This window comes from Periophthalmus magnuspinnatus, chromosome 16, assembly GCF_009829125.3.
Source record: "Periophthalmus magnuspinnatus isolate fPerMag1 chromosome 16, fPerMag1.2.pri, whole genome shotgun sequence".
Lineage (NCBI taxonomy): Eukaryota > Metazoa > Chordata > Actinopteri > Gobiiformes > Gobiidae > Periophthalmus > Periophthalmus magnuspinnatus.
The window spans coordinates 26432226-26450120 of NC_047141.1; the positions used below are offsets into that span (position 1 = coordinate 26432226).

General features: G+C 44.4%; 1 protein-coding gene across 2 annotated transcripts; it reads left to right on the top strand.

Annotated features, from left to right (window-relative positions):
- The first annotated feature begins 446 nt into the window (after window positions 1-446).
- nr4a3 (nuclear receptor subfamily 4, group A, member 3) lies at window positions 447-17566 on the top strand. Of its 2 annotated transcripts, XM_033981235.2 has the most exons (9): window positions 447-789; window positions 2910-3026; window positions 3576-3657; window positions 6837-7675; window positions 10627-10756; window positions 11156-11319; window positions 11401-11600; window positions 14618-14796; window positions 16153-17566. In XM_033981235.2, exons 3-9 carry the CDS (start codon window positions 3594-3596, stop codon window positions 16413-16415), a joined length of 1839 nt encoding a protein of 612 aa, XP_033837126.1. In that variant the 5' UTR covers window positions 447-789; window positions 2910-3026; window positions 3576-3593; the 3' UTR covers window positions 16416-17566. The 2 variants fall into 2 exon arrangements, with proteins under 2 accessions (XP_033837126.1, XP_055083782.1); XM_055227807.1 differs by lacking the exons at window positions 447-789; window positions 3576-3657 and adding an exon at window positions 2153-2365.
- The last annotated feature ends 329 nt before the right edge of the window (window positions 17567-17895 follow it).

Consider the following 17895-nt stretch of genomic DNA (forward strand, 5'->3'; position numbering starts at 1 on the left):
ATAAAACGTTTGTTTTTCAAACCTTTACATGAACTGCCAAGTACAAAAGCGCCCACACACAATATCTCACTGCATGTGTCCTGAAAACATCAAACCGACCAGCTCTCTCCCTCTCTCGATCTCTCTAGTTCTCTCTCCCTGTCTCTCTCTGTCTCCCTGTCTCTCTCTCTTTCTGTTTCTCCCCCCCTCTCTCTTTCTGTCTCTTTCTCCTTCTCTCTCCGTCTCTCTCTCCCCCTCTCTCTCTCGTCCTCTCTCTCTCCCTCCCTCTCTCTCCCTCTCTCTAGTTCTCTCTCCCTCTCTCTCTGGCAGGCAGAGTGGAGCGGGGCTTATGTGTCTGTACTGTACAACAGAGAGAGAGAGAGAGCTGTGCGGAGTGACGTCGTCTCTCCCATGGCGTCACATTGACGTAGCGCATACCAATCGTCTGTGAGGAGGCAGATCCCACATAAATGCAGTATTTGACTTTCTCCCCTTAGACGAGCACATAAACAAAGTCGCGTTACAAGTCCACACTTTACAAAGCACTGGCATCACTGACAGGAGCGCACGGAGCAGATACAGACTGCTGCTTACACTGCGAAGGCTTTTCATTTCTACATTTGATTTCATTTTTTCCAACTTTCTGTACTTGATGAAGACACTTTTTGACGCCGGCGCCTATACATTGCCGACAGCAATTTTATCATTTTTACAACAATTACTACTCATTTTGGTAATTTCTGGATGGGAATAGGATACTTCACGCAAGGTTATTGCCACATGTAAAGACGGAACCGCTACAGCAAAGCAGTGAGTACATTTTGAATGAATGACTCGTGTTTGGCACATGTTTGAAAGCGGCGTTTACGTGTCAGAACATTGTATTAAGTATAGACTTAAACCGCGTGTATTTACTCTCTGAAGCCTGGACTGTCAAAGTTTGCGCTCTAACCTGTTGCTTCGCGCACAGCTGCTTCTTGCAGCAGCACGAGGGTCCATTTAATCTGTGAGAGGAAGGTATCGTATCCTTTCCGGTTGTCATGGAAATGAGATGCCTCTCACTCAGAAAGAATGGAGACAGGTCTAGTAATCTTATAGATGGATCGTTTCATTCCCTGTTTATCGTGCGCGCCTGTTTCGTCCTCATACATGTTTGCACGTTTCATGAGTATCAAGACTTAACTCGCCAAAAAAAACACCTGCAGTTATCATCAGTGTTAGCTCTAATGATGAGGTGGTGCTGCCCAAACAGTCTTAATTCAGTGTCCGCCTGGAGCACTGATGAAAGATCCGTATTGTGTGTGAAGACACTGCTCCCCTCCCATTGATCACACACACAACACACTCGTCCATTCATCTTTAGCAGCCTCCAAACATTTACCGACAACATCGTGTCCTGCCCAAGAGGATGTGCTTAACTTTTATTTGGCGTTTCTTCTAGAGGCTACTCTTCCTTTTACGCACGGACGCAGGCGTGCACCACAAACTCGGGTGACACCGTGACTCTCAGTGATTTACGTCTCGGACACATATCTTTTTTTTTTCTCTCTTTTTATGTGCTCTGTGTGTTTGCTGGTGTCTCGGCTTATTGCTGCGAGAGGCTTCACCGGGGGCTACCGGCGCTGCCATCCGCGTGCTTTGCAGCGCTTATGAGCTTCTCCTGGTTACCGGTGCGCAGCGGCAGAACACCGCCGACTACTCGCCCTCGATAGACAAAACAGGAGAAAGAAAAGGCGAAGAGTGTCTTACTTTGTCCGAACTTTCTCTTATTGCTAACAAAAGTGCTGTTTATTAACACTTTTAAAAGAGCACGTGGAGGTTTTCCATCTGAACTGCTTTAACAACAGTTGAATTGCAGACACGTTTTGGGTTTACAATATTTTAAAACCAATGTAATTAACACTTTAACACTGACACATAGAGTTTGTTGTATCTCAGTTTTAAAGCGGTCTCATGTGTCGTCCTCACACCTGCTGCTTAGTGTTAAAATGCAATAGACACATCAGATAGTAGGGAATTGATATGCAGAAAGTTGAAGAAAAGTCTGGTCTTAAAGGTGGTCATGAGACAGTGAGACGCAGGTGTACAGCCAAAGCACAGGCGCTTTTATATTTCAGAAAGAAAAGAGTTTGTCGCAGAAAGGGGGCGCTCTGGGCTTTCATATCTCGCTCCAAACGCGCGTGTGGCTTCAGTGTGAGGGAGCTGAAGACGCGCGGACCACAGGACCCGCAGCTCCGCTTTGGGCCAAAGTCTTTTATGACTTTTATGGCTCTTTCGCGCCCCTGGATGAATCCCGGGCAGAGGACCACCGCGCTCATCCGAGGGACACACCACGAAGGACGGGCACTAAACCGCACCACTGTTTTCAAGCGCGCACTTTCTGTAGGTCTGTAAGAAAAACGCAATCGTGATATAACAATAATACTGAAACAGAGAGCGTTAAAGCGAAACTTTTCTTCAAGGAATAACGCCTGAAATGACTGTACTTGTTGTGATCGTATCCTTTTTATTCATTATTTGCACCACGTAGAAAACTATTAAGTGTAATATTTTATTTTACGAGTAAATGTGACAAAAACCTTTAAAGATAAAGTTTAATTTAGTCTTTGTGCTATCTTAATTTCCCAACAAGTTTGGGGCTTTCACGTGCCTTTAGACCTGAGAATGTAAAAATTAAAAAAAGAAAGAATGCAGAGTTATAATTATGTTCTGATTTGTCCTTAAATTTAATCGGCAATGCACGTGAGGATCCTGAGAAATAGCCCTGATATATTTTGGGGAAAAATGTGCTGGTGATGTAACACTATTCATTGATCTGCAAACGAAATATAATAAAGCATTAAGTCACGCTTGTCTGTGAGTGTCAGTCGGGCTTTTGCTTGGGGAACGTGTCTGTTTGTGCCACAGCTCTGACTCTGACTCTGCTCCAGACACAGGTTCGGAAGAGCGCGCCTCATCTTCCCAGCTCCACGAGCCCCTGTCCGGCCGCAGCCACGCGTCCTCTCCACCCGGGACCAGCACCATTCAGCGCGAGGCTCTTTCACCAGGTACCCACTTTGCTCCTTTACATTTTCCTCAGTTTTTTCTTTTCTTTCAGCTTAATAACAGTAACCTATAACTTAAGCCTAATTTTGGCAATTTATGTAACAAAAATTATTGTAGAAAACCATATACAGGAGGCTATTATTTCAGTTGCCAGTCTTTCCTAAATCAAAATCCAATCGTTTCGGGAGGTGCGCGTGAGAGCGTGTGAGTGACTGGAGATGGCGTTTCAATCGTTACAAACTGTCAGAAATAAGAGAGCGGGCACACCTCATTTCAGAAGCTGCGGGCGAGAGAAATGGATCCTCCAAATGAATCAACAAAGTTCGGGCTGCGGTTTTAGTTTTGTAGATTTTTTCCAAGATTAAAATTCCTTAACATGGGTGCGCATGTTGCATATTAGAGGCTGAGAGATGCTTTGATCCACTGCTTTTGAGTGTCATCTGTGTGAGAGACGCTCAATCCACCTGTGCCATAATTCATTGCAGCGCCTTATTTCCCTCCCTCCTGTGTTTCTGTTCTCATCTGTGCATCTTCATGTTTTTATTTGTTAGATCTATGGCATTCTGACAATGAACAAGCGCACTCAGATATTGGAACAGCTGCAGTATGTCCAGTTGAAATGTACACCTCGAGGTTAGACACTTTTTCGTCTTTATCGCTTCTTGGGTTGTCTGTCCTCTGCTTCCCCCCTCACACTGTGCTTTGATGCATTTATAAGTGTAATCACAGCAATCAGATGGTGGTGTTGGATAAGTTTGTATGGATGCTTAGCTCAAGAAAAAGTAGTGTTTCCGTCCTTACAAAGCAGACAAAATACTTGCGTGTCTGAGACTCAACTGTTGACAAAATGCAGCTTTAACTTTCAAAATGTTGGCATCAGCTTATAAATGTGTCTTCAATTCAAATAGTTGTGTCTGGAAACATGGCTTAACTGCTTAAAGGCATAATCAAAATTTGACAAGGAGGTGAAAAAAATGGATTAACTAAAACAATACAAAGAGCTGTCACTTGTGCTGGTGGTTGGACAGGTTTTAGCCAGGATTATTAGCAGTATACATGCAGGTCTGTTTATACGTCGAACATAGGCTGTGGCGATGTGTGTGTGCACGAAAAAGACTTCCTCACACACACATCTCAACGTCCCACAAACAGACTGTGGACACTCCCCTGTAAGTCACACAACAGACAAGATGCGTCTCACAGTAAATATTTGTGCATAATCATTACTGAATGACTAAAGAATAACTACATTTTGCCTGTTTATAATTTCAATTGCAATTCAAATTTGTTTCTTGTAAAGTCAAGATTCAGCTTAAGTGCACGTTTTAAAACGGTCCAATTGTTTGAGCATCTGGGAGAGGAGTTATTTCGCTCAGTGTATTACAAATCCTAGTTTGTTAGACGAGTATCTTCAGAATGAAAATTACTTTACGTGAATGGGAGTGGAAACTTTATTTGATTTGACAAACTGAAACCTTTTCTACATTTGTGAGAATACAAATTTTTTTACTTTTTACTCATGCAAGAATCTCTTCGCGTTTGACAGCATGTTCGTAGAGGTCTTAACAGCAGGATCAGCATTTGTTTACATTATAAAACCCATTATTTGCAGATGATGTGACTACGCGTTGTGGTTTGCTATTGTTACACTCCCTCCTGCAATTTCTTTTTTCACTTTGACTCCGGTTGCTGTTGTGATTTTGGGCTCTATAAAAACGCATTGAATTGAAACTTAGAATCACTCATCCGTATAGCTTACCTTTATTCTAAAAAGGCTTGGCCCTCTGTCACCAGCGTCACCAGCCACTCTGCCTTTGCTTCTTATACAATACATTTGTGTCACTTCTCTAATGCACGAGTGTTAGGTGTCGCCCGTAAAGTTGCCGTGACGCCTCTGTGTTTCCATGTGGGCTGGAGAGGTGGTCACTCAAAGGCATGACTCATATCCTTAATGTAATTCTGCCTTGAAATTGCCAAACACTTGTGTAAATTAATATGATCTGACCATCTATTTCATGTTTTATAAATGGTATGTGTGTATATATAATGTGTGTTTTTTGTTGCCAGTTAATTAACTTATTGAGTCATTGTGGCAGCCCCTCAGCTTTGTCCTTTAGCTATAAATTAATTGAGCAACATTGGCTCAAATTAATGCTCTGTTCTTCTATAACGCATTGCTCAGGGTGTTTTCAGACAGACAGACAGTGCTTAAGTCATTCTTCTCAAATAATGGGACAGAACAGCAGCACAAAACAGTAAATTCAGAAATCATCGGACTCTAAATTGGCGGAAAGAATAAATTGTTGGTCATAAAAACATGTTGGAATCCAAAGCGTGATTCATTTGGCATTTGCAAAAGCTGGTCTAAATATTTTGAAATATTTTAGCAATTTTTCTGATGTTATTTAAATGTTTAGTATTTTAAACAAAAGCAATGAACACTTAAAAAAACAACTAAACAAAAGTGAAAGCAAAAAAACAACAACCAAAACTATGTCACTGTGCCAACTCTGCCCTCTCACCACCACTCAACCTATTTTTCTGATCTTGAAAGTTATTTGCATAGCCGCTTCTTTATGGCTTGATTGTTGTTACGGTGATAATAGAGACATCACTTCTCCCGGAGGTCTGATAGGTCCCGTATTTGAGCAGACAGGCGTGACGTAGGGTGCAGCGGGTGCACGTATGCTGGGCGTCATGTGGGCGCAGTTCTGTGTTGACAGTTCCCTGCTCCAGAGCAACGAGCAAACAGCGCTAGCACCGGTACCATGACACTGTGACTGATTAGACTTCCATATGCCCCCTGCTATATGGGGCAGGTGGAGTGGCACTATACTACTAGTACTATTACGTAAGAAGCTTGATAAGAAACTGTAAGATTTAGTACAGTTACTTCAGAGAGAAGAATGAGGCTGAATTCAATCAAGGGAAAATCTCAAGACATACCAGCTGGCGTCTGCAGCAGTTAAAGTAAATATCTGTCTCTCTCTATCTGAGTGTGTGCATCCAACACCACCATAGGTCTCCATTATTATTTCATGTTATCTCATCGTTTTTGCCATCTGACTAACCACCGTGCCGCCCCTCACAGCAGTCTCAGCATTTGAGAGCTTGCAGCCAACTTCGCACTGCTTTTCCTCCAGGCCCTTCTGTTAAGATCATGTTGCGTGTGCCACTGAAGTAACTGTCAAGTAACCCGAGTTGTGTGTATCCTAAACTGAAGCAACAAGTGCAAGAGGTGTGAGAACTGGAAACTGAAAAATGAGGAATGGAAAGAATTGGTCAAAGTTTTATTATTAGTGGAAAAAAACATAGACTTTTGTAGTAATAATCCAAACCTTTAACACCTCGCTGAAAACTGCCTGTTCCAATGTGGCTGTTCAGGATGTCCCGCTGTGCCCCTGCATGTACTCCGCAGTCCCTCCCATGTGGGCTTCTCCTTAGACAGATTTTTCTCTTTGCATCTCTGACGACTTGCACCAACAAAGAAGACACTGAATCTCCAGCTGCTGTAACTTCACACAGGCGTTAATGTATGGCAGAGACCATTTTACTTTGACAACCCACAATGACTCCAGAGTTACCAGTTTATCAAGGACATGAATTAATTGAACCTGTAGTTTATGATGAGCACATATGATCCTGTAATTTTATGTCATATAACAAACACAAAACAAAACAAAAATCTTTATTGGTGCATCAGAAACATCTTTTACTAAAATGCAATGCTCATGAGTACTAATCTTTTGCAGAAGTTATTTATATTTGATGATTGGATGATGAGTGCTGATCTCTTGTGTGTTTCTTGGCAGACATGCCCTGTGTGCAGGCTCAGTACGGGCCAGCCCCTCCAGGCTCCGCCTACTCCGGCCAGTCCTTCGGTTACCAGGGCGACAGCTATGGCTCTGACCTCATGACCCCGGACTACACCAAGCTGGACCTGGGAGGAGGTGAGATCTCAGCAGCTGCTACTACATCCCTGCCCAGCTTCAATGTCTTTGTAGAAGGCAGTTACGAGCTGCCAAAATCGTCCTGCCTATACCAGATGCCCTCCCATCGTCCTACGATCAAGAAGGAAGAGGAGAGTTACCCCACGGCACCCCCTCTGGAGGCCATGTCCTCCTCTAACATGTACTTTAAACCGTCCCCGCCCTCCACGCCTACCACTCCCTCCATGCCCCCGCAGCCTGGCTCATCCTTCCTGTGGGAGGAGCACTCTCTGGCCCCTCCCACTCACCCACACTCCCTGGGCTCCAGTCTGGAGAGCAGCGCTCTCAAGTCCTCACGTTTTTCACACTTCTACCAGCACTCGCCGCCCCACAGTGGCAGCAGCGTGGGGGGCTATGAGGCTTTGGGTGGGGGCCTGGTTCGGACCTCCTCTTCCTCCTCCTCCTCTTCATCATCTGTGTCACACCCTCATGGCCCGGCCTTAGAGCAGCCCATGTACCAGCTCCACCGCGGCGCAGGGGCCAGCAGCCTGGCCTTTCGCTCCCTGGCTCTGGGGCCATGTGGTCCCCTTCTGGGAGACAGTCTGCCGTCGCCGCCCCCTAGAGGCCCTCAGGGGGAGGGCACCTGTGCAGTGTGTGGGGACAACGCTGCCTGTCAGCACTATGGGGTCCGCACCTGTGAGGGCTGCAAAGGCTTCTTCAAGGTAACACCCTCCACCATAACTCCACCATAACATGACAAACCACAGCTGAAGTGTCACTAGTATCTCTGTGCCCCCATCTTTATACAGGTGAAGTGAAAGGAAACATTTCAAATTGAATATTTAGATCAAGTCAGAGATATTAAGATATCTCACAATTGTGCAGGTACATGAGTTCTGCAGGCTTACTGATTGCAACATAAATAATGAGAAAAACCTGAACTCTGAAAGTCTCAGGACCAACATTAAAAATGATAAGCTCATATTTAGTGAGGCTGCAGTAATTCTCAGGCAGCTTTTAATAATGGCATTTGAGGCACACTTGTTAAGCTTTCTATTGGCTTTATGAGACAAGAGAGAGGAATTAAAAGACAAAGCAAGACGAAGGCTGCTAACACCGAGGTAATTGAATAATGCCTCTGGTTGGTGGAAATGAATTGTCCTTCTTTTCAATTAGTTTGACAATTTGTTTTTATTTAGTAATTAATGGCAGCAGAGCCTGTAGAGCAGCAGGCCGCGGGCGCTGCTCACTGCAGCTGCTTGTCAAACCTGGGTCTGTCTCTTTAAACACAAACTGACTCTACATGGGAATATTATGCACATTATTCATTCAGACACATACAGCCCTTCTCTGCTGCAGACAAACTAAATGTGTGTTTGTTTTTTTTACACAACTGCAAGGTTTTGAATCCTGTCATTATTTCATTATTGCCATGTTTTATTGTCTCCTAAAAGTATTTCCTGATTATCTTTAATTATATGTGAATAGTTAGCAGACATTCAATTGGTGGGAGCAGGGCTGTAAATGATTGTCATTTCATTAGTGTAATTTAAAAACACATTTTAATTCATTCATTTGGCTCTCAAACCAAGACTACCTGTTTCTATTTTATTTATTTTTACAGTTTACCCATTTACCCATATGCTATGCAAATTAGCAACAATATTCACTATTCATCTGGAAAATTATGACATTTATAGCTTATTACAATGCAACATTCTGTAAAATTATGTGTTTCTTAAACCGGGAGTACAATATTAAGAGCATCTCAACTTTCTCAGTTTGTTAAATATGAGTGAGTGCATACAGACAGGTTAAGGACCATTCAGTGAGCAGATAAATGAGTTTAGGTGTAAAAGAACTCAAGACCAGGCCTTTATAACAGTTATGTTTGGGCATCATCACTTCCGCCCAAAACTCCCTGAAAGGTTTCCTTAAGTTCTATTAGTTTGTTCTGCCTGGCCATGGTGAGTGGAAGAATAAGTCCAGATATTTGGATAATCCTATTGAGATAATTTGATGTGTGCTTGAGTCCACCTGCACAAAGACTGCCCCTGCCCATTGATCAGTATCACACACTTATCTGGCCGCAGTATTAGCGCTAAGTGACCGCGTCTGCGGGGAGACGGCGGCCGTGGCCCATGAAAGGATGTCACGAGAGCCGCGCTCAGACACGGAGGAGACACGGAGGAGACACGAAGGAGACACGGCGGAGACATGCGCACCGCTCATGAGAGCCTCATTTAGCACAACCCAAACTCATCCTCTCAGACAGAGTTTTCTTAGAATCAGTTATCTTCTTCTCCTTTCTCAAATCCTGGGTCAAGGGAAAAGGCTCCTTTCCTCTTTAGTTCTCCTCTCACCGCTGATCAGAAAAGTCCACTTCTTCATAACTGTCTAAACTGGAATCTTGAGTGTTTTGCCCAAGTCTTGTGGCTGCTATTTGTTGTCATGTAGGCTATCTAGAGGTTATTTCTCTTCAGCCACGTTAATGACCGTAACTTATCCCTGCTCGCACGGGTCACTGACCATTGAACGCGATCTGCGATGCCATGGCAACGGCTCTCATCCGACGCTGGCGCCCATTACGCGCCAGTTCCGCGCTCGCGCCAGAGCGTATGCAATAATTGGTGTGTTATTGGTCTCCCGGGGGCCCGGACATGTGTGGCGCGAGGGTTTCCTAATTGGATTTATTTGTTTGGATGTGTTTTAGTCGCGTTAAAGAAACGCATTGTTTCTTTAATTTACGGTACGTCCCGGCGGTGTCTGGGTGCTCCTGAACTGACAGAATCACCTCTACATTACAACCTTTATTTACACTTTACACTTGAGCCATTAGTGCAAATGGGGTAGGCCTAATTGTGTTGTGGCTGATGTTTCTCAATCCAATCGTTATGTTGTAATAGTTTGGGTCCCGAGGCAATAGCTGGAACAGGCTTTTGATCCCTCTGTCAGATGATGTTAAAGATTGGCGTCGGGCCCCACGAGGCCCATGTCTTTAACCCCAAGTCTGAGCTCTGTTTATTTAAAGCGGAATCACTGATCACAGGCAACAAGAGACTCGCTGCCTCTGCGCACTTATGAAGTTGTCATGTTCAAAAGCTTCTGTAACAGAGAACAATAGCTCAGCCAAATTTGATTTAGTGGCCTGCTCGGGCCTGCGCGTGGAGGAGTGCACGGCCACGCGCCCTCCTCAGTTTGTAAAGATGGTCCCACGTGGGTCGTTTCTGATTTCATTTTAATAAGGTCAGTAATAATCGCGCGCCAACCGAGGAGAAAACTGTTCCCGTCGGCCCCTTTGAGAGGCGTGATGCACGAGGCCCCAGAGAGTCCACGAGCTGACCCGCGAGCTTCACAAACAATCTGATCACCCTGCTCTTACGGCCACCGTGTCTCGCGGGACTCCGTCTCTGCATGCCACGCACAATCCCTATTGTCAGTGACGGCGCTAATAAAATTGTCCCTGCTTCAGGGAAGGCTTGTTGAAAATTAATTTTATCTAATTACACTGATATCACGGCCGCCTTTCAGCGCGTAATTAAAATCTGACCTGCGAGCCTCTGCTCTCATTCTTTGATGGGAAGAGAGAAACACAGAAATTGAATTAAACAAATCAAATATGAGGTCGTTGATTGTGTTTGGGTCTGATTATCTGCATGTTTCCTCTCTGCAGCGCACCGTGCAGAAAAATGCCAAGTATGTGTGCCTGGCCAGTAAAAACTGTCCTGTGGACAAGAGAAGACGCAACCGCTGTCAGTACTGCCGCTTCCAGAAGTGTCTGAGCGTCGGCATGGTCAAAGAAGGTAAGAAACCCACCTCACAGAACAAAATCACTCTTTAATCCAACTGTACTACCTGTTGCATTATCAAAAACCACACGCACACGCAAACTTGCACGTGCATGTGAATGAAGATGACAATCATGACAGAGTGATTGGTTTGCATAAAGATGTCCTCATTATAGCTCCTGCACCATTCTCACCTTGCATGTTTCTTATTTGTTTACATTTCATGGAATACCCACATTTAGGCTATATTTGTGTAAAGATATTTCAAACATGTATTGTAGCATTACTGCCATCTGCTGGTCATATCCACTTGAAAAGTATTTCATAGAGTGACTGTCAATCTGCTGGTGTGCAATAGAATAGTTTCCTCTGGTAAATAATTAACTTATTGAGTACATGCATGTCTGTTGACAGTGGTACGAACAGACAGCCTAAAGGGGCGCAGAGGGCGCCTGCCTTCCAAACCAAAGAGCCCTTTGCAGACAGAGGCATCCCCTCCCTCTCCTCCTCTGAGCCTCCTGTCTGCTCTGCTCAGGGCATACTCCCACTGCACGCCCCGCGACCTGGACTACAGCCAGGTACAGTGCCTCACCCCCTCATCTATGATCACTGTATATGTTCTATGAGAGTCTCACCTGCTCATGTTGTGTGCTCCACAGTTCAGTGCTGCAGACCCTCCTTCCTCTTCGTCAGATGCAGAGCACATCCATCTCTTCTACCGGTTGCTCACTCTGTCTATGGAGACCACGCGGTGCTGGGCAGAGCGGGTGCCCGGCTTCTCCGAGCTCCATAGAGACGACCAGAACCTGCTGATCGACTCAGCCTTCCTTGAGCTGTTTGTGTTGCGACTGGCTCACAGGTCAGTGTCAAGTGTGTGTAGAACATACATGTGCCATATATTTCAGCTGTTGTCCTGAATTATGTAAACGGCCATTACCATGACTGGTGTAGACGGCACTGTCCAGGCTGAGCGATGTTGTGTTGGTGTACTCAGTAGGAGGAGGGAGCTGAGTAATCGCCATATGAACCAAATTATGAATGGAGTCTGTAGCTATGACAGCAGTTACACCCCCAGAGTTCCGCTCAGCTCGTCTGATATCTGACGCACAGAACGCTGTGTGCGTCCGCTCAGCTAAAACTGGGCTCAAACTGAGCTCATGTTGAGAACTGTGAATTGACAGGATCTATTCCTCTAAACGCCGGTCAGCTGAGCCACTGAAAAGGGCCAGTGAATTACATATTCAATTCAGCTGACTGGAATAAAACTGAAGTCCATTTAGTCCAGTGAGGAGAATGCAGTCTTGTCCACACTAGTGTCCCTGCTCAGGCCTGGGCGGCCTGGAGGTTGCCCTGGGTTACCAGTGTGCAGTTGTAAAGCATGTGGCTACATAAATTTATGGGGAAGAGAGGAGTTGAGCTACAAGCTCATCTCTTTGTCTGTCTTTGTTGTGCAGGACAGAAAACCAACACAGCAAAGCACACTTACTCACACTGAACACACACCATGATGCCAAACACTTTGTGTCTTGTGCAGTGCGGCTCCAGGTGCAGGGTGGGCAGAGGGCGGCGATGGCATGAGTAAACTGCAGACTCACTTTATCGCACACGCACATGCCAGGACTCCCACGGCACGCAGCCTTACGCACATACACACACAGCCTTACGCACAAACACACACAGCAGTATGCATAAACCCACAAACAGAGGCCTGTGTCTCTCATGCCCTGTGCCGTGAGAGCAGAGGATGCGCTCCACACTCCCCTCTCATTGTGGCTGTGGTCCTTCTTTGACCCGGGGGTGAACTGAGCTGGCAGCCCCCTGTGTGAGTGTGACACAGTTGTATGTACATGCATGTGTGCCCAGAGTATATTTGCTAAACTCTTCGGTGTAAGCGCCGCATTATCAAACCGTTTCTGTGGTTTCGGGTTGATCGCCGTGGTGACAGTGTCGTCAGGGGTGAGAAGAATGTGTGGCTAACATCCAGAGTCTGTGGCAGTGTCTCTGAAGAGGGCTCATGTGCTACTATCCAAAATACTATCTCCAAACCCAACTACGCCTGCATTTGTGATTAACTAATGTTGATATTTTTGTACTTAGTTTACAGCTGTTTAAAATATAGTGCTACACTATATACTTATAGTGTGCTTTTTCTGGGTATTCAGTATCAAACTAACATGTATAGATTTTTTTTTTCTTCAATTTTGCCCATAGTAAACGCCCATATTCTAAAACAGCTCAATAATAGAAACAGGCCTATTGACTTTCTGTTCATAGTGGTATTTCACCATAGCAAATGGCAGATTTTCGCATACTTGCTTTTTTCCTGTTGCAAAATTGTGACATTTGTAAATCTAAATGTATGACCCAGAAAAGTATTTTTATTAAATCACCTGTAGTAAGTACTGGGCAAGGGGCGGAGATTTTTGGAACACTGAAGCTTCAAATGCAGGACAATGTAGGATTACTAAAACATACATGGATCAATTGTAAATAGAACTCTAAGCTAATATGAAAATGCAAAATATAAAATGAAGTCACACCATTATAAAATTTTTTGTTTTAAAGCGCCTAAAAACTCCTTTAATATTAGAATTTTTATGTGGTGTTACCTTTCTTCTAATAGCACTGTACTTAGATGCTCCCGTTGCATGTTAATCCAAGCTGTAGTAATGATGGCAGGAGGTGTGTGCAAAAGTCTGGGTTATGTCTGTAACGCATTGGACCCTTGGATAATTAGACACAAGTGGTGTTTAGTTTGTTCCTCGTAGCTGTTAAACTAATGTTTGCACAAGCGGTAATTTAAGGCTTCCTCTTTAACTATTTTTTCCATTTCTGTTGCATGCTTGTTCCCCCTCTGTCTTAAGACCTTCCAGATCTCTTCATTGTGCTGTACTTATCAATTGGCATAGCTGGGATTACTGCATGCATCCCGGGTTTTAATATGAAAAAGTCCTGTCTCTGTGGGTTGCTAATAAAGAACAGTTCTGGTCTCTTTCTTTATGGTTAAGAAGTGGGAGTCTTGTGTGTGCCGTGAGTAACTGATGTTTAAATACATCTGAGAAGCGTTTTCATTTCCTCGTTAAAGCTCCACTGTTTCCACTGCTCACCACAGCATGGCCATATTAAAGCTGCAGCTATTTACCTTTATCTGTAAACTATACAAACCCAGCCCTGTACCTCACCCTTCACCCCACCACAACGAAAGGAAAGGCAGGAATGTTTTAAAATCCTATAATTTGGAAAACTCAGGCTTAATCAGCTGCATGCCTCTGTTTGATGTGTGTCTCATTTGTGTGCACTTTTCTCATTGTTATTTTAATTGTTTCCCGGCCTGGTATCTACAGCTATATTTACAATACACCCGGGGAAAGTGAAGCGTTTTATAGATAAAGACATCTCGCTGTGCAGTCCCCTCATCCCATCTTCAAATCTTATGGAAGATAAGATTTGTCAGTGGGATCATGTAGGGACCAATGATATTCCTTCCCTTTTTATGACTGTACATTTTGCATTAAAATTGTTATGGTTTGACGTGTATCTTTAACTGTTTTTATAATGTCTTGCTCTGTCAATGCACTGATTCGTTACTGGTAGTGGATACTGACTCTGATACTTAAAATTTGCTTCAGTCGATATCCTCGTTCAACATATAATCTGATGACTCTTTACTGGTCGTAGTTGGCCCAGAAAGTCTCATGATATTTTAACTTTTATTTATAAGTTGTTGTTACTGAAAGATACTTAAAGCTACAGTATCGCAATTCGTATCAGGACTGAAAAAGATGGATTGGTGCATCCCTAATGTCTTTCATACTGTTTTAATGGAAAGTTCAGTATGAGTGTGTGATAACTCATGCTCCCCCTCTGTGTTTCCAGGGCGATGCTGTCAGAAGATAAGCTTGTCTTCTGTAGCGGGCTGGTGCTGCATAGGTTCCAGTGCCTTCGGGGTTTTGGGGAGTGGCTGGACTCGATCCGGGACTTTTCCTCTCGGCTCCAGAGTCTGAACCTGGACACCTCTGCCTTCGCCTGTTTGGCTGCCCTCGTACTGCTCACAGGTAACTCATCAAGAGGGGACACTGTCTAGGGCCACAAGATTAATCACAAACAAATAAAAATTGCTATTTGAATGGACACAATTAGCAAAGGCTGCTTTTTTTTAAGTACCATACATTTCTCCACAAACAACAAAATATCCTTTATTGTTCTGCATATAAGCTGCTAACCCTGCATTGTTCAGCCGTCGTGCTAACATTAAACCAGCAGTGACCAGCAGCAGCAGTCAGACATATCTAAAGAGGCATATCCTGATGATACAAAGCAGTGCACAGGCTTTCCTTCTCTACACTATTGATTGAATGTGACAGCGTTCAGATGACGTCACAGAGACACACATGTCCACTGTGTCCTGAGACACATCCGACTGAACCTGACACCCGGCAGCACCTGCTGCACCTGCCACACACCTGGCGCTCTAATCGGAGCAGTGTGAAGGTGTGAGGATGAACATAGGAACAGCACAGGAGACTAAAGTGAGTTGTCTCTGTAGAGCATTATGTATGCATTAGAAATAGCCAATTACAAATGTAGCCTAAGGTGACACTGAACAGCTGTACTCCCCTCCCCCCTCCCCTCCTCCACCTCCTCCCCCTGCCTGAGCCCCTCTGCCCCAGCGCGTCTCTCTAGGGGAGCACTTAACTCTGTGCCTGATCGACCAGCCCACTGTGGAGGTGCTCTGCCACCTCGGCACAACTCACAGCCGCTGCCACAACCGAGCGGCCGCTGCACCGGCCCATCGACCGCTGCAGAGTGGCCCCAACAGAAAGGAGAGATCGATCCCCCCCAGGAGCTCTGTGCTCGCACGGCCACAGAAAAGACAGAACCAACGCAGAGAGTGTGAGAAGTCTGAAAGGCAGACTGAAAGGCAGGCGGGAGCCACTGGAAAACACAGAACAAACAAAAGAGTCACATAAACAAACAATAAATAAGCTTCAGATAATGGACCCTCAAAGAGAGCGCGGTCTAGTGCAGCTCTATGGAGCTGTGTCTGCACTTCACACGTGGACGTGAGGGAGCGGACAACCTCTGCAAGACTAGACACACATTAGGCCTTTAAGGGAGCATTGTGTTAGTGCGTACATATATGTATGTTTACATAACAGTAATCAGATCATTGTTAAGTACTTTTGCCTGTCATTGTCTTTGATTGCTGGGCAGTATTTGTTCAACATACATGCTACATGTGGTGGTGGTTTCTACAGGGCACAATCAAGTTAAACTTATCATTGATCTGAGGCAGGTTAAAGCCTGTTAAAAACATTAGCCATACAAACTCATTAGAGGAAATCCAATACAAACAGCAAAGCTAATGTTCCTATAGCTGTTATTCTTACATGTCCTCTCTCTGTCCACAGAGCAGGTCCCAGGCCTGAAGGAGCCGAAGCGCGTGGAGGAGCTGCACACTAAAGTCATGTGCTGTCTGAGTGAACATCTGGGTTGTGGTCCGTCGTTGTCGGCGTCAAAGTCCTCGAGTCCCCTGAGCCGCGTGCTCAGTCTGAGGGCAGAGCTGCGCTCACAGCGAACGCAAGGCCTGCAGCGCATCTTCTACCTGAAACTGGAGGATCTGGTCCCACCCCCACCTTTGATTGACAGGTTTCTGGACACCCTGCCTTATTGACTTTTTGGGTAACGACGGCTTAAAGTCACATGCTTTATGGGCCTTTTCACCCCACACGGAGCACGTGCACCAAACGACTGACTCAGAGCAGAGAGAAGTCATGGACCGTGGACTCAGCATCCACTTTGTCACAAATGGACCACCACATGTATGAAACTGCACACGCTTTAATGCATTGTATCATTGTGTGTGTACGCGGGGAACAAAGGTGCTCCAGACCAGAGGAAAGGACTCTTCAGCTGGGCGGCAGCTTATTCGACAAAAGACTCAAGTCAATGGTTTATGAGTACTGTCAGTTTTACCCCCGCTCACTCGACATGGGACCTGCAAAGTAGATACAAGAAACATGCTTTACAAAATATCTCTGTCTAAAAGAAGGTGCTTTTGCTGAAATGAACTGAAATGTGAAAAAGCATGTGAAAGAAACATCACAACACAGGACACAAACATCTAGAAATGTGGTTTATAAAAGTGCAATTCCTTAAGTGCTCTGTCACAACCAGAGGAGCCATTTTATTTCAAACTCTAAATTATTTTAATAAGACCTGTCCTATTCTGTTGATAGGTAGAATAAAAAGAGCTACGTGCACTAACAACGACTTCAGACGTCAGCCAGACTTGAACCTGCTCTAGTACATTTTCAATGTTGTTCTGAAAGAATAGCATGTGTAGACGTATGGAGGAATAAATATTGCTTTCGAATTGGCCTTTGCAGCACTTAACACCCCAAAGAAGGGCTAGAGGTGCAGACACACACCCTCTGTTTTGAGAAGAGGGTGCTCGATAGATTTAAGGCCAGGGGTCAAACATTCCAGTCTTTTTCTATGTGTTTCAGTTGTGGAGGTTGAGAGCAGGTCAAATGCATGGTGTGCTAAAGCTAACATGAGCGCTCTCAGACTACAGCTCCCACACTCACGGCAGCAGTTTGAAACGAGACAAAGCAAATGACATAGATATAAATATATATAAATATATATATACACACAAAACTAATATTTTGAAGTGTTTTTAGCTTTTTCAAATATTGTGGTACAAGTTGTGCATTGTTTTTTGAAGAAGATATACAAAAATATAAAAAAAAAAAAGTTGTTGGTTTTTTCATTGTCCCTCCTTGGTTTGAGTTGTTTGATTTACTTCTTCCTCTTTGGTTCACTGGATTTTCTGTTCAGCACTTTGAAATTATAAACTAGTTCTGATTATTATGATTCACTGTGTCATGTGTTTTGATTTTTTAAATTTCACAAAACATGATTATTTAGAAGATGGAGAACTCCAGTCCTGTTTTTGGCCTATTTTTTGGCATTCGTATTTTAACTTGGGCATATGACTGAAGCCTTAAAGGTGCACTGCCTAACTTTCCTGGTGCTTTGCCTGGAATGTTCCACAGTAGGACATTAAACTAACTTTTTGCTTATTTTTATTACATTAGCTGGATTATCTCTTCATATATCTAACTTTTAACCTAGCCATGCAACCTGCC